Raw genomic sequence first — 15,285 nt, 5'->3', positions numbered from 1 at the left:
TCATGCTATATTATATATTAATATTTTCCAACATTTGTTTTCAATTTTTCACAGAATAAAGTAAGTCATTAATGATTTCATATTTTAAGAATTGTGGCACTTTGTGATGCGTTGTAGGTTTTCTATCTTCTATCTGTGTTTCATTCATTGAGAGAAATTATCCACCTTTTGTATATACAGTACAACCCCTATAGGCATTAGCTGTACACTACAAAAGTAGATGACTCTGAAATTGGAATCTGATTGGGGCTTTTAATCCCAGAATAATTAAAAGTCTATTTAAGTCTTTTTAATTAGCCTGAGCACCTGGAGTATTTTAGATAATCATAAATACTAAGACTCAGCTGAAAATTTTGACAGAGTCTTTGAACCCTGTTTAAGATTTAAGAACAAATAAGCATATTCCAAAGATTTTTTTTTTTTTTTTGACTTTAGAAAAGGAAGCCCATGGGGTCCATCTATGCAAGAGCCAGATACTTGAACACTCAACTTCAATGTATGTTTTATTTTGAAAGGCTTAACAGGAAGCTTCATGGTGTACTTTGTTGTTTTGATAATTCTTAAAGGAGTAGTCTGTTTTTTCATCTTTTCCAACTTTTCCAGACATTTTTTTCCCCCAACTATAATTTTGTCTACGGCGAAGACGTCTGCTGTAAGCTGTGTGTCTGTTACCATGCTGCGTCATTAGATTAAGACAACCAGGAACGATGTTCTTGTTCGCTACACACCCTCATACATTTATTGCGAATAAAGCAAAGTTGAGTAAATATTTAGAAGATTTTAGCCGCGGCACAATGCAGAAACTAGACGGACAGTTAGCTAGCCGCTGGTAGCTCACTAAATTACGGATGTTTCGGGTACACTTAATCGCACAAAGACGGACATTGTGCTCGTTTTTCTTGCATATCAAAGTTTTGTGTTTGTTTTCGCACTTTTTGAATGTTGGCTGCGGTCACGACGTGAAACTGTGCGCCGGTGTCACGGAGGACAATGATGAACAGTATTGCTATAACGGTACCTCTGTGGGTACAAAATGGGACACAACACCTTTTACCTCAGGAAAATATGGAGTAAGTAACTTGCCTTGTTGTTGTTGTCATGTGTTTGTTTCCATGAAGGGTTCTTCTGTTCTTTTAGCTACAAATTTTCTCAATTAATGCATAATAGTATTTTTTTCCCATTGGCAGAACCTTTGCACCCTTCATGCAAAGCATCAAGACCAAGGAGGAACGTCAGCGGGCCTGACGATGCTCAGGATTAATGGTTTGTGTGAACAATAGCAGACAAATGCTGACTCTTTATACTTTTGTAAATACACGTCTCTTCTGGTCTTTAGGTAAAATGGACAGCGGGCTCCTGTCTGTTTATGGATGGGGGCCATCTTCGTCGTCGGCTCCCCTAGGGCCATGGGGACACTCTATTTACTCCTCGTTTAGCTACGTTTCAAACATGTTGCACCTCAGAAAGAGCAGAAGCACACTCATCAGACACACCCCACACCAGCCTCCTCCTCAGGTCGTCTGTTTCTGATCTGAATGTTAAGCTTATTGGAATAATTTTTATATGTTTTTTAGAAATAGTCAGAAATTAAATATTTTTTTTATTGGTTGCACAGGTTCAGAATGTTGCACCTCCATCTTTCTTCGAGGTTAGATTTTATAAGTGCGCCCAGGTACATCAGCCGCATGCATTATACATTTTGAAAACTTTTTTTTCTGTTTTGCTTGTCAATGAACTTTATTGGGAGAAAAAGACATACCTTTCCTTGTCAATCAATTCGACCTAGGTGAAGCCCGACACCGATCCCCCCCAGTTGACGTTCTTCCTGCAGATCCACAATCTGAGCCCCCTGGGCGGGACCAACCTGTCTCAGGTGGCCGTACGAGACTCCATATCTGGGATCAAACCCATCAAAACTGAAGGCAGGGTCGTCGAAAGAGGCTACCAGACATTTACTATTGATTCACTGCTGGGTGTGTAACAGCATCAGAATGTTCTATAGTAGTATTAACTAACATTTAAAACGTATTTTCTGGGAACCAGAAATTGATTTGGATTTTGTTGATTTAGCCGGATCTCATGTTGTGGTCAATTACACCGCTCACATAAGGAGTCACAAGAATGAACTCCTTGATCTTCCTGCTTTCCTGACCTTCTCTAATGCATCACAGGTACATTTTTTTTTACTCCTTCTATTTAATGATATTTTTATTTACTCTAACTAGTACCTTTGCCAAACCAACTCTTTCAAAATCTCAACATTTGTTCAGAGTAAAATAATAGGATTATTCACTGCAATCTTACCAAGTATGTTTTCTGCGTTTTGACCTTTTTGCCCCACAGAATGACGTCAGTATGTTTGGGCCACAGAGAGCCAATCTGACACTGACAGTAAATTCAACTGATAGGGTAAGTTTTTCTTGCATAATTAAGCATTTGTTTGTGAACTTTCTTTAAGTTTTCTCTTTCATGAGAATAATAAATCTTGTTCTGTTGAAACTCTTTCCAGATTTATCCCAACCATGGAGTCCATTTTGCTGGATTCGTTGCTGGTTTCTTCATCACACTGGTGCTGCTGTTGCTGGGGGTTCTCGCCATTAAATTCACCAGTTCCAGAGAAAGATTTTGCCTTTTTCAGCAAAAGGTATCAAAATTCAAAGATATGGATAAGTTATTCATTCATTTATAAAAACAAATATATATATATTTACAGGTAAAATCAGAAAACAATATTTTTTCTCGACTGTCTGACATTAAGAGTTATTGACTTTTAAACAGCATGACTTGTGCCAAGTATTTTGGTTTGTAACCTTCTATCTTTGAATAAGTGTCTTTTGTAAATATTCCAAAAGATGTAAATATGGTGTTTCAGCTGTAAGTATTTATTTTTTATGTACTTTTAAAATACACATATGTTTGTTTTTATTTTCTGTGAATGTGTGATTTATTATTCATGCACTTGCTGTATTTTGTTCTGCAGAGAATCAGATGCCATTTGGACCCCGAGTATGCAGAGTCCGGCATGAGTGACTCAATCAAAGACGAGGCTGCATTTGAGGACAAGATGGTGGACGTCATGGTGCTGGAGGATCCACAGAACATGTACCAAGCCCTGGATAAGTCAGTAAACAAAATCTTCTATTAAAACCCTCCATTTAACTCTGAGGATAATCAAACTGCTTTACTTGTTTCTGTTTTTCTTCCTGAAAGCCTTGAAACGTCTTCCCTGCTGCAAGCCTCCAGTAACCTGGAGGCCACCCGCATTCAAATGTACAAAGACCTGATGTCCTGCTTGCTTGGGGGGCTGCGGTCACGGGCCCAGATCAGCGCCCAGGCCCAGCAGAGGCTGCTCAGTGTGGTTCACGGGCAGCTGCTCGGAATGGAGGGCCGCCTGAAGGAGGAACGGGGCGCCCGCATGGCTGCCCTGGCCGGACGGTGCAACCTGGAAACGCACGAAGAGATGGAGGCGGAGCATCAGGAGCAAGAGGCTGAAAAGGCCCAGGCCGAGAGGCTTCGTCAGCACGCGGACCAGCAGGTGGCGAGAACGTGTTTCGGTCGGGAGAGATGCCCTTAAAATGACCCCGTTCGCTGACCTTCTGTCTGTGATGTTCCCAGGAGTTTCTCCAATGCAGCCGCCTCCTGGAGAAGCTGCACAAGCAGAGCCAGAGTCACCTTCGTCGCGTCCTCTTGGTCCGACATGAAGACGGCTCAGCGAAAGTCCAGAGAGAGATCATCGAGTGGCGGCGGGTGGAGCTGCACAAGATCTTCTCAGAAGAGCTGGAGGAGGCCACGAGGATGGGCGAGTTGGAGAAGAGCACAGCAAAGAGACTGCAGCATGAGTACTTCGCTTGTCAGGTGAACATCATGTTAGCAATCGATTATTATATTGATTATACTGACGATTAGTCAACCTTGTGCAGATTTTTCATTTAACAACTTAAGCTTATTTTATGCAAGTTAAGAAACATATTACAAAATACTAATGGAGAGTTAATTCAATTCCTTTTTCTCCTTTTTTAATTGTCGATTTCTACAATCGATTCATCACGATGAATCTGATTGTTCCAGCCCTACACTTTGAGTTTCGTAAGCATTTTGCCTCTTGTGAAATTGCAATTGAACATGAATATGTTATGAACCTGGGATCCAGTTTTTACAACATTAGGAACCTTTCTTTATATTCTAAATAGTTTTTTACAGTAAAAATTTGGATGAAAACAAACAGGAATTAAAAACATGAAGAAAAAAAACCTCTCCACCAGGGCATGGCACGGCAGATTCACAGATTTCTGAATCTTTGTGAGATGGCTCCAAAATTGCACTGAAGAAGAAACCATGGATGTATACCACATTTACAAAATGTCATTTTATTAATTCATTGCAGTATTATGTAACTTTCTGACCAGGATCAGCTGGAGGAAGTGCTGGATGTGGTTGTTGCCAATCAGCGGTACGTCCTGGCTGAACGCAGCGCTCAGAGGAAGTTCCTGGTGCACAGCCTGCACAGCCTGGAGGACCTGATCTCCGAAACGTTCTCCAGCGCCTCCAGCAACCTGGACAGCTGGTTCTCCCACATCAAGAGGTCGGCGCCGCAACCCATTTCTCCCCCGTCCCGCTAACACCAGCATGTTCACTCAACACAGCGTTCAGATACTTCTCAAATCAACCAACATGACATTTGGGCGAAATGTCATCATTTTTATACTTAGAGTTGCAAAGTCGCCCACAACTTGTTTCGTTAGAGGGCCAACGAAACTTCTGGAAATCCTTTTCTGTCGTATTTTGCATCTACTTGTGTTCCACACAACAGTTGTGTCATCTCTGACATGTATCGTAGAATCCTTACTTTCTACCGTACATTAAAATCACTGTGGATCGCAGACATTATTTGAAGTTGTCGCTTGCATTGACCACCAGGGGGAGCGCTGTACCTTCAGAGCAGCTGGATCAGCTGCAAGAAAAGGCCCAGAAAGACGTCGTCATGGTGAGGCAAAGACTGGATGAGACCCTGAACCAGGAGAAGAGAGCGATGCGCTGTGGACTGATCAATAAGAGGAGAGAGCTCATCTCGAACATGGTGAGGAGATCAAATGAAGTTACTTCATTCAGTCAGTTTGGGCACAGACAGGGAGACCGGTTGTTAAAAAAAAAACATTTCTACACTAAAATTGCATTGTTAGTAATCTCCCCGTTTCCTCCTTTCCAGTTGAGGGTCCACAAGCAGAGACAGAGGGATTTGTCCAGCATCACCAAAAGTCTGGAAGAGAAGATGGACGAAACGCACCATCTGCAGTGTTGGCAGAACTTACTGACCGCTCACAGCCTGGAGCTCGCAGAGCTCATCAACAGTCTGGATGAGGAGGCTGCTGCCGACATCCGCAAGGTGCCCCTCGGACAGCCGACGCCGTGATATAATCGAGCTGGATGGTGAAATATGAACATCTGTGGTTTATCTTCTGCTTTCTCTTTAGGTGACGATGCGAGGGATCCAGGGAGTGATGGCTGATGTGAAAGCTATCCAGCCTGCCGCGGCTCAGGCCGTGCTGACGCTGCTGCCGCTGGGTGCCAAACACCCCGTGCTGCAGGTGGAACCCGAGGCGGGGCCTGGCAAGTCTGCGGGGCAAGGGGGCGGTGCTCTGCTGCAGGGCCAGGAGAGGCTTCATCAGGAAGGCAAGGCGGCGCTGCGCACCCTCAGCTGCACCAGGCAGTCTCTGCAGGAAGGCATGGAGCAGGAGCTGCGGGAACAGAAGGAGCTCAGGGCTCACTGGAGAGATTTCTTTCGGTCAGCAATGCGATAACATGAGTCATGAAATCCAAATATAGGAAAAGCTGCATTAAAGGAAGTAAAGAAGAGCATTATTTTGTAGAAGTGCACTGATTTGTCGGTGCCAATTCCCTTAATTTTAGGAGATTGGTGATCGGTTGATAATTACATGTGAAGCCGATCTTATTCCCCGATCTCACCTACCTCAGCAAGGTCTAAATATTAACTATTAGCCCCGCCCACCAGGTCATGCCAGTTGGTAATTAGCGATCGGCCAGAAAACTGCAATCAGTGCGCCCCGAGTGTTTTGTATGATAGATTTTCCATCGTCACAATCTGAATCCCTGTTTTCCACATTACACGCTGAGAAATTCTCCAGTAACTACTGAAGCAGCTGAAACTAGATGATTGACTGGCTAAAACAATGAATAACGGAAATAGCATTATTTGCCATTATTCAGCTCCGTTGTCAAGAAAGCTCTTACCTCGTATGTATAAAGTTTCCTGTTCATTTCCAACTTCCCCACTTAGGTGTCTGTGTTCGTCTCAGCTGACGCTGTCTGAGGACGACCGGCTCAGGATGAAGCTGGAGTTTCAGAAGAGTCTATCTGTAATAGACCGCTGTCTGGTGCTTCCCCACGCCGTCTCCAGAACTAAACTCCATGCTGCTCTGGCTGAATGGAGAGCAAAGAGCGAAGAGGAGATGGTGAATAGATAATCACATATTACAGACATCAGTTTATTCGCTTCTACAGACCCAGTTAAAAATCGTTGACTCTACTGACCTCTGTTTTCTCAAAATATAAAATCAAACAAGTGTGCCCAACACGTTTCAGTGTTTTAGAGTCGGAGGACTTAAAAAACTCTAAGGAATGTGACAAATAAATAGCACGAGTTGGTCTTTCTGAAAGACAAAAAGTTTTTTGAGTCTGGATTTCGAACCAGAAATGATACTTTCATCCAGAGTGAAACAGATGTAAAGTTTGTCGAGGCTTCCTATAAAAATCTCTCTTGGAAAACATGAAACAGATTTTTTTTTTTTTTTTTAGACTTGACGAATGTGTGCAAAGCCACAGAATAAAAGTATGGAGTAAACAACTCCAACACCAAGATCTGATTGTTTAGGCAACAAAAGTGGGTGAAATTCTAACAGATTCTCTCCAAATTTGGTCCTTCATGGTTCCCCTCCCTCCAGTAAACAATGATGTAGATCATTAGTTTTTTTTTTTCCTTGTGTCTTAGCCAAATGAAGCAGAGAACATTTAACTGCAGCTGTTTGTATACCACTATTTCAACATCCCTTTAAGTCCACCATGTGTGTGACAGGAACTTGCGGTGAACATTAAGGGCCAAATAAGTTGTTGTGGGTGAACGCCTAAATGGACTGATAGGGTTTAAGTGATGTCCTCTGCAGGGAAATGCAGTACAAGATAAACTTATTATGTGAAGAAAAGCAAGTCTTGTGCAGTTCCTGCATGACTCTCTAAAGTAAAGCATTATATTGATGCAGTTGTTTGGAGAAATAAGAGTCCTGGAAGCAACAACGCTGATCGGAATTGGAGCAGAAACTATAATGTGCACCTTAATGTCGTAGTTCTCTTAAATTAAAATTTCTATAGTCTTTTTCGTTAGCTGTAGCTTCCAAACTCAACTACATACATCCAATTTTTCCTCCATATTTTCCATTAAACCACATTACTTGGGCTACATGAAAAGACTCTTCTGGCTCATGCTGCTTTAAATAGATGAGGAATGGTGAGCAGTGTACGCTGGGAGCACAAGACAGCTGCAGCCTATTAGAACGTGGCTTCTGGATGACTCCGTGTCGTTAAGAAATTAGACGTGACTTATAGGGTGGTTTCATTTCTAATCACAACATAACCCTCTACCTGGAGTTGTTTCACAACAATACTTGTGGTTTATGTTGGGGGTTTTTTGTTTTATTATTTTTAGGAAAATATGCAATCCAAGGGGAAAAGCACAGAGGCCAGGAGGAAAGCAGATACATCTGAGGTGGTGCGTTTCCAAAAACGGCTCCAGGACAGGATTGATCTGTTCGAGAAAGAAAGGCAGATGGAGAACAGTGTTATGAACAAGGTAGTGCCGTCTTCTTTTTTGATTCACTTCCAGGCACTTTTACAGCTAGTCCAGTTGGAGTTAACATTTTACAATAAATTCTCTATATCAAACCAGCCCATTGTGGTTTTTGGCAGGTGATGGAGGAGATGCAGAGGGAGAGGGAAGACTATCTGCTCTGTCAGGCAGACAACCTGGCAATGCAGATGGCTACAATCGTCTTCCAGAAGGCTGAGCGCTGGACCAGAGTGCTGGAGACGTCCAAGGCCATGGTCACCCTGCAAAGCCAGCTCATCCAACAGCTCAGGGAGAGAAATATCTCAGAACTGCAGGATGTGGCTCAGAGTATACACAGCCACTGCTTGGTAGGTAGATCTTGTCTCGAGAATCGTCCATTGTCTCTTTGTATGCCTTTTAAACTGAAGGGGGTTTTTTAATTTTTGCAAATCTTGCAAAAAGAGCCTAGAAGAAGCAGAACAGCAGCTTCAGTCGGAGAGGACGGAGCTGGACAGGCTGGGGGTGCCGTCACACAAGATCCAGACCATCTTTGAGGGAGAGGAGGGCAGAGAGGAAGATGACGTGTTCGAGCTCCAGCCCGGCTGCAGCATCACGTCCATCCTCCAGGACGCGCTTCACAAGTGTGAGCAGGTCATTGCTTTGACGTTTGAAAGGTGAGCCATTGAACTAAAACTTCTAAATGTCTTTCATTCCCCCCCCAACTGCAACACATAAACATACGTTAAACACACCCAGTCTGTACGCCTCATTAAGCTCTTCTTCTCTAAACTTTACAGTGGACTTGGTTTTGTAAAGCAAATACCGTTCCCCTAGTAACGATCAAAATCTATCTGGTTCTTCCTATGAGGACTGAAAACATTCATATTTTAGAGGTAGCTTACTCAGGAAGTTTTGGTTTTAATTATTCATTTGTTTTAATTTACCATTCAACTGTCTGTGTATTTTTTTCCCTTTATTTTTATGTAAAAACTTACAGGTCTCCTTGTGTTTGGATGTTTTTTTTATAGAAACAATGTTTGATAAAACGGTTTAGGGGTCAAATGAGGCTTTAGACATTCCCGGTGTTGAAACTGTTCGTCTGTTCAGGTTTCAAGAGATTTCCACCAGCAATCAAGTCAAGGAAGAATTAAAAGAACAAATCGAGCTCAAAAGGCTTTACTCAAACTGTGACCAGGTCGGATTTTATTCCCTGTTCATTTTTACGTTAAATACACAGTGGAAATCCTGCTGACGGTTAACGGAGCGTAAAGAGAGTCTGTACTTGGCAGGACCTGGAGTTCGCCTCCCAGCTGGTGAAGCAGAGTCGCGTCTCTGACGACGTTCTCCTGGAGGTCCTGCGTCTCCTCCTCCCAAGTCTGCCCGAGAGTGAGCTTCTCTCGCTCGGTGACGCGCTCTGCCGCAAACGACGTCCCGTTTCTGCTTTTGCAGAGCAAGAGCGTTCCGGGTAAGGAGAGTCTGTGGTTTATTATCTGGCAAAGACGACCAAAGCCTCATTTTTGTCACGTTCTTTTAGGATTTACTGTATTGGATCACATGATGAGAAAAGGTTTGATTTATAGTGAGTCGTTAAAAAAAACTTTAGATTTTTTCTGGCAATCTGATATGATTAGACAACTCCAGAGAAATTCTTTGTTTTTCGCCTCTTTTCTCCCTTTGCTCACCAAATCTATGTCTAAGTCTGTGTTGCATGTCAAAAACAAAAACCATTCTGTCAATTTAAACAGAAACTCCATACATTTTAACTTTCTTTCACATCAGTCAGTGCCTTTTGAAAGTAGTCTTGCTTATCAGAACCCGTCTCAGACGGCATCTAACCAGTTAAATCTATTCGCTTGATTGTCCATTTTTGAGTTTTGTTTTGGGTTTTTTTTAGAAACTTTTCAGGGTTGACGAGGGTGTTAAACCGGGTCAGTGTACACGTTAACACACTGAACCTCCTGGAATGAATTTAAAATTATCAACTTATTTTATTCGTTGATGGAAAGTGGGTAGAAGTGTTTTCTTTTCCTTTCTCTACAGCGAAGAAGTGTGAAGACCGCCAATTCATGGCTCTACACCTGTATCTAGAAACCTATGTTGATCATTTCTTGAGGAATATTTGCCAAGAATGGATTGAAATTAAAAACTCTTCAGTTGGAAGACTGAAAAAAGAAAATTAAGTCCAAAATACGTGGACAATATGACCTTAATTTTGAAAAATAACAGTGATAGCGTTAGCAACCTGTGTTGCTGCAAACACAGGTTGTACCAGTATTACTTTAAGTTAACAAAAGCAATCTAGGTCAGTCAGAGATCTTCTGTTTAACCCCGAAAATAATCAGTTTTGCTTCAGTAGCTTTTGGAGTATTTCTCTAATTTCATAAAAAGTCATTTTAACATCTTCTAAAACAAAAACAAATGGTTATCATTCGTAAACTGAGTCCTATCTGGACGCCTTGTCAAACTAACATGATATAAAAATAATGAAATATATTGTAATGTTTAAACTGCATGAGAAATCTGTGGAGGAGTTTAAATCTGTTTTCCTACTGAAAACAGAGCCAGCTGTTTCTTTCAGCCCTTTTGGCGACCAACAAATTAGCGTAAGCTAGCACACATCTTTGGACGAATCAGCTGCTTCGTGTTGCTTCTGTTCCTAACAGATTCGTTAAGATGGTTTTCTAATCAAAGCTTGTTGAAACACAACAATCTCCAAGTGAGATCTTTAATTTATATAACATCACCGCAGTCTGCTTCCCCTGAACTAAGATGAAAAGATGAAAAGATAAACGATTTTACTTTTCATTTCGCTTCCCTCTCTTATCCTAATAGCCTGGAACGCTGTTTTCTGTCTCCTGCTGAGTTTGGCTCGCCTTCCTGATGAGGAATGCCTCCAGCAGGAGGTTGCTTAGTAATCCAACAGAAAATATTGTGTCTGGAAAGCCACGCAATGTGTTGTTTTCCCTTTCAAGGTCTTTCTTCTTTTCAAAGTTTTACATAAAAATTGTCTTTTCTAGCCGTTTTATACTCCTGCTAAAGAGAGATGACGTGAACAGTAGGGTTTAGAACCAAGTGCGAAAGATGTACAAGAAATCAAGAAGAGATTCAGAGAGTGTCGCATTATGACAAGTGTTGATCCCCCTGCTGACTCAGAAACTGAAATTAAGTTGTATTTAAATTTGCTTTGCTAAACTTTTATAAATGCTTTTAAAAACTGACCCTAACCCGGGATAAACTGTGCTAACTTAGCATTTGTTTACATCACTCTTCCTCTTATACATGTAATTTGCTTAGCATCACCTTAAAAGTTTGGTTGCAGCTCCTTTGACATGACGAATGATATCTGATGACTGACCAGCCCATTGTGTCCCATTCCAACTCAAAATGCTCTTCGTTCCTCGAAGTCTAAAATAGTTCAGTCAGTCTGCGCTCAATTACTTTTTTATTTCATCTTTCAAGAAGATGAAGTAGAAAAAAAACAAATATTTCAAATCAAATTAAGTTTCAAAATATTAAATCCAGCTGTGTTTTAGTGACAATCATTTCCAAACCAGTACATGGATTTCAAATTATGCTGATTCAGATTTAGTTGTTTTTTTTTTTTTTTTCGATTCACGTTGAGTCGTTCAGATTGAATCTGAGCAATGCAAATGTTCTCTGTAAGAAGAGAACTTATATTGTTTTATAATCTGGTTTAAAATCCCCCCAAAACGTTCTCCCTGACCTGTTTGCTGTCCTCCTCGGTCTTCTCAATGCTGCTTGTTCACTAATGTTCCCTGAACAACCTGCAAAGCCTTCAGAGAACAGCTGCATTTAAGATGAGGTTAAAACCCTCACAGGTTGAATCTGCTTACTAATTAGCCTGATTCACGAAGACAATAAAATACTGTGTGTGGTTGTAACGTGTCAAAAGGAGAAAAGATTTAGAGACATGAACATGACCTTTGGAAGTTTGCCGTAACAGGAACTTTTATTCCACTGGGCTGTGGACAAGCAAAGCTTCACTCACGGCTGCTTTTATGCTCTCAGAGTTTGAGTTTTGCATCTTGCAGTGTGAAGCGAACTGAATGTTTTTACTTTAAGAGGTCTCCCCGAAGTCACCTCTGAATGAGAACACTGCTTTGTGGGGTGGGGGGGAAGGCGTCTGACGGCAGAGACGTGACTTTACGGTTCTTTGGTGTGAAGCCATGGAGTTGCTTTAAGACGACGATGATGACGATGTTTTTTCCCCAGCTGTGCCGGGGAGCAGAACAGAGCCGTTCCTGTCAGGCTGAGAGAAATTGCGGTGCGGAAAACCATCGTTAATACGCCAAACGGCGCTGTGGAAAGGGAGAGGTGGGTTCAGCACGTTTCTGTGATCAACTTTGCTTTTAAATGAAGGCCTGATGTTCAGCTACCGCAGAGAATAACTTATGGATCAGTGGTTCGCCAACATCATTGACAAATCCCAAATTAAAGTGAAACATGATTCTGATCAGAGGAATGTTTGTGGCTCGGCGCCAGTGGCCGCAAAAGCATGAGGTAAACACAGAAACACTCCGGCCCAGCTAACAGCAGCCCCTTTGTCTTCCAACTCTGTCAGGCTGGAGGAAAAGAGGCGGAGCGCGGTGGAAAAGCTGCTCCCTAGATCCCATCTCCTGCGTCCCAGACATGCCGGACTGTCGTCGCTAACTGACAACAGAGGCGCGCAGGATGTTTTGACGCCAGCCGCGCTCGTTCCGCAGCTGCAGAGCTACACGGCGGAGGAAACGGCGCACGGCCCTGCAGGGGAAAGCGTGACCTCGGACTCCGTCTGCGGCGCAGCGGGCAGCCTCGCCACCGGAGAGCGCTTGTTTGTGTTTCGGGATCCACCTGAATCCAGTAACTCTGTTGTCGTCCCAGAAAGGAAAAAGAAGAGGAATTTTCTCAATTTCAAGAAAGGCTCAGTTGCTCCTGCAACCTGAGGCTAACACAGTGCCTTTTCCAATGTTTATGTTATATATATATATAAAAAAACGTCACTAATTTCATAGTTTTACTTTGGAGCTGAAAGAGCATATTTTTGTACTTTTCATTATGTATGCAGCATCTGGCTTTGTTTCAATTAAAGGCAGCTGACTTTTTACGCCTTATGTCATTTATTTGCATTAGACACTGGAACATTTCAGAAAATGTTCATTTAGTTCAGTAATTCAGTTCAAACAGTAACGCTTGTAGATATGGATTTGGTATAAACAGTCATGAAACTAAATACCCTTGCTGGAAATATTACAATCTCCAGTGTTGGCTTTTGTTTCTTAAAACATATTCTCTACCTCTTATCTCCTTAGCTGAAACATGTCTCGTTTTCCGCATGGACTGTACTCCATAGTATGCATTAACAAACCAGAACAGTCAGCGACTAAAAAAATATTGGATCTGCTTATTGCAGAGTAAGATTAACTCATTTCTACAGCCTCTGTGATTTCCTTTCCAGCAGTCGATCTGTTTTCTCTTTCCCTGCTGAGCCTTCCAGTTCTTCCACGTCATCCTCATTTTTCTTTCTTTTTTTTTTTTAAACTCCCTCTCCATCCTTAAAAGTGGAGCGAGTCGTTCTCTCTGCAGCCTACTTGTTGAACTCCCCGTACAGGCAGCCGGACCTCTCTGGAGCTGACAGACATGAGGCTGGGACTGACGGCTCTCCTCTGCTTCTTCAGCGTCGTGCTTCAGTGCGACTGCACTCCTCCGACCTGCTACTCCAGAGCGCTTAGCCTGAGCAAAGAGATCATGACCCTGCTGGACAAGATCCACAGTTTCTACCGAACCGTAAGAGCGCTTCACTGCAGTAGTGTTCATGTTAGACCTCAGGCTTTGACTTTGTCTAATTCTTAATTGCTATGTTGATTGGTTTGTAGAAAGCGTGTGCTGAAGTTCTACCTGTCATCCACATTGATGTGCATGTAAGTTGGAAAAAATATCTATAGAGGAAACCTGTGTTGTTGTTGTTGTTTTTTTGTTTTTGTACGTATCCTAGCATTAAGGGTTGTTTCAGATGAACATGATTGATTGTCAGATAAGAGCTACGTTCAATCAAACTGTTTGTTTGCTTCAAGGTTAAAACACCAAACTAAATGAAGATGTTAGTAGTTCAAAAAACATACCATTATCTCTCTAGAACGCATGCATCACCAACAAACTGCGTGACTTTCTCTACGTGGTGCTGAACCATCCCAGCCAGAGCTGCAGAGACAAGCCCAGAATGGTCGTGTTGAAGCGGAAAACCCAGAAGCTGTACAGCATCATCACCAGAGTCTGTTACCGGGTGAGAGAGCCTCTCAGCCGTGTTTTCCCTACTTTTTAGCCGGAGCAGCTCGACCAAACGTAAACTTGCGTTTTTTTCTGCTGTTTCGTCGTAGGACCTGGTGTTTTTCACAGACGACTGTGAGGCCATCGACACCGGACGCAGCAGCCCAAACCTGGCTGAAGACAGACTGCAGCTGCTGCAAGAGGACAGATGAGACGGCTCGCACTCATTCACACAGACATATACCTTCGTAAAAAAAAAATAATAAAAAATCTATTGTATCCAAATGTAGAGCAGTAAAAGCAAGCATATACCACCGAAGACGAGGCTGTTTTAACGTCCTGCATGTTTGCTGGCTGAGGGCCGGGCGACCGGCTGCATGTCGGGGGACACGTGTGGTCACATTCCAGCAGCAAGCGGAGAACTTTCCACAGGAAATTAGCTGAATACCAGCCATTCCGATGAAAACCTTCAAATAATAAACCAGTACAAGGTGCTTGTGTGTGCAGCGTTGACCTCTGTTTCTTTACCGGGGCTGATCAAAGGTTTGTGTGGAATAGGCTGTGTTACTGGGAGCTTCACAGTAACGCAGCTGTGATGTTTACAGGGTGGCCTCCTGTAAACATTTGAGGGCTTCGACATGGACGCCGAACATGTTGGAGAACAAATGTAGTTTCCTTCCTCTTTCTTGTACCGTTTGTATCTCTCTGAATGTTCTTGAATAGATTTAGCATCTAAGGAGCTGTGATGTTTCTGCTACTTTGTTATTGTGAATAAGAAGTGCAACGACTTTTCACATAAATATGTATACACTCGCAATCAGTAGAGGTTGTTATTCTTATTCAAGTAATAAAAAAAAAAAGTTATTTTCCGACCAGTTTCCATGTCCGTGTTTTCTTTCCATCGTTCTGCACTCTAATGGAGGTGGGATCTCTAAAGTACACACCTCCATTAAAATGTGATGTTTTTGTTATGTGAAACAAAATCTCACATATAAATCGCTTCAAAACAAACAAATTGATTCAGACTCAGTAAACTGTATGCCGGTGACTTGTGGGATGTAGCTCCTTCTTTTGCTGCCAAAATGTTTGGTACTAAAGGAGAAAATTGATAAAACAGCACAGAATCAAAATGACCAGCTCTCATCTGATACGCAAATAATTAAAAATAACTACATTTATAATTC

The 15,285-nt window shown here is 42.3% G+C and overlaps 2 protein-coding genes across 2 annotated transcripts; both read left to right on the top strand.

Moving 5' to 3' along the window:
* Window positions 1-257: 257 nt before the first annotated feature.
* evc2 (EvC ciliary complex subunit 2) lies at window positions 258-12,941 on the top strand. The gene is made up of 23 exons (XM_088005485.1): window positions 258-1,070; window positions 1,188-1,263; window positions 1,337-1,515; window positions 1,616-1,672; window positions 1,787-1,973; window positions 2,071-2,171; window positions 2,344-2,409; window positions 2,510-2,644; window positions 2,981-3,120; window positions 3,211-3,535; window positions 3,616-3,855; window positions 4,407-4,582; window positions 4,918-5,077; window positions 5,207-5,383; window positions 5,472-5,782; window positions 6,296-6,470; window positions 7,718-7,861; window positions 7,978-8,205; window positions 8,300-8,511; window positions 8,945-9,032; window positions 9,127-9,302; window positions 12,071-12,172; window positions 12,420-12,941. The coding sequence occupies exons 1-23, from the start codon at window positions 849-851 to the stop codon at window positions 12,778-12,780; spliced, it is 4,038 nt and encodes a 1,345-aa protein (XP_087861611.1). The 5' UTR covers window positions 258-848; the 3' UTR covers window positions 12,781-12,941.
* Window positions 12,942-13,311: 370 nt separating this feature from the next.
* Window positions 13,312-14,976, top strand: cytl1 (cytokine like 1). The gene is made up of 4 exons (XM_015005461.2): window positions 13,312-13,621; window positions 13,711-13,755; window positions 13,971-14,117; window positions 14,212-14,976. Exons 1-4 carry the CDS (start codon window positions 13,475-13,477, stop codon window positions 14,311-14,313), a joined length of 441 nt encoding a protein of 146 aa, XP_014860947.1. The 5' UTR covers window positions 13,312-13,474; the 3' UTR covers window positions 14,314-14,976.
* Window positions 14,977-15,285: the final 309 nt, after the last annotated feature.

Source organism: Poecilia mexicana, unplaced genomic scaffold (assembly GCF_051168715.1).
Source record: "Poecilia mexicana isolate PSO_F unplaced genomic scaffold, ASM5116871v1 scaffold_5, whole genome shotgun sequence".
Taxonomy (NCBI): domain Eukaryota; kingdom Metazoa; phylum Chordata; class Actinopteri; order Cyprinodontiformes; family Poeciliidae; genus Poecilia; species Poecilia mexicana.
This window is presented reverse-complemented; position numbering and strand designations above follow the sequence as displayed.

Coding starts and splice junctions, on each gene's coding strand:
- evc2 (XM_088005485.1), top strand. CDS start 849: ATGTTTCGGGTACACTTAATCGCACAAAGACGGACATTGTGCTCGTTT. Junction 1,516..1,615: donor CACACCAGCCTCCTCCTCAG/GTCGTCTGTTTC, acceptor TTGGTTGCACAG/GTTCAGAATGTTGCACCTCC. Junction 3,121..3,210: donor ATGTACCAAGCCCTGGATAA/GTCAGTAAACAA, acceptor TCTTCCTGAAAG/CCTTGAAACGTCTTCCCTGC.
- cytl1 (XM_015005461.2), top strand. CDS start 13,475: ATGAGGCTGGGACTGACGGCTCTCCTCTGCTTCTTCAGCGTCGTGCTT. Junction 13,622..13,710: donor TCCACAGTTTCTACCGAACC/GTAAGAGCGCTT, acceptor ATTGGTTTGTAG/AAAGCGTGTGCTGAAGTTCT. Junction 14,118..14,211: donor TCACCAGAGTCTGTTACCGG/GTGAGAGAGCCT, acceptor GTTTCGTCGTAG/GACCTGGTGTTTTTCACAGA.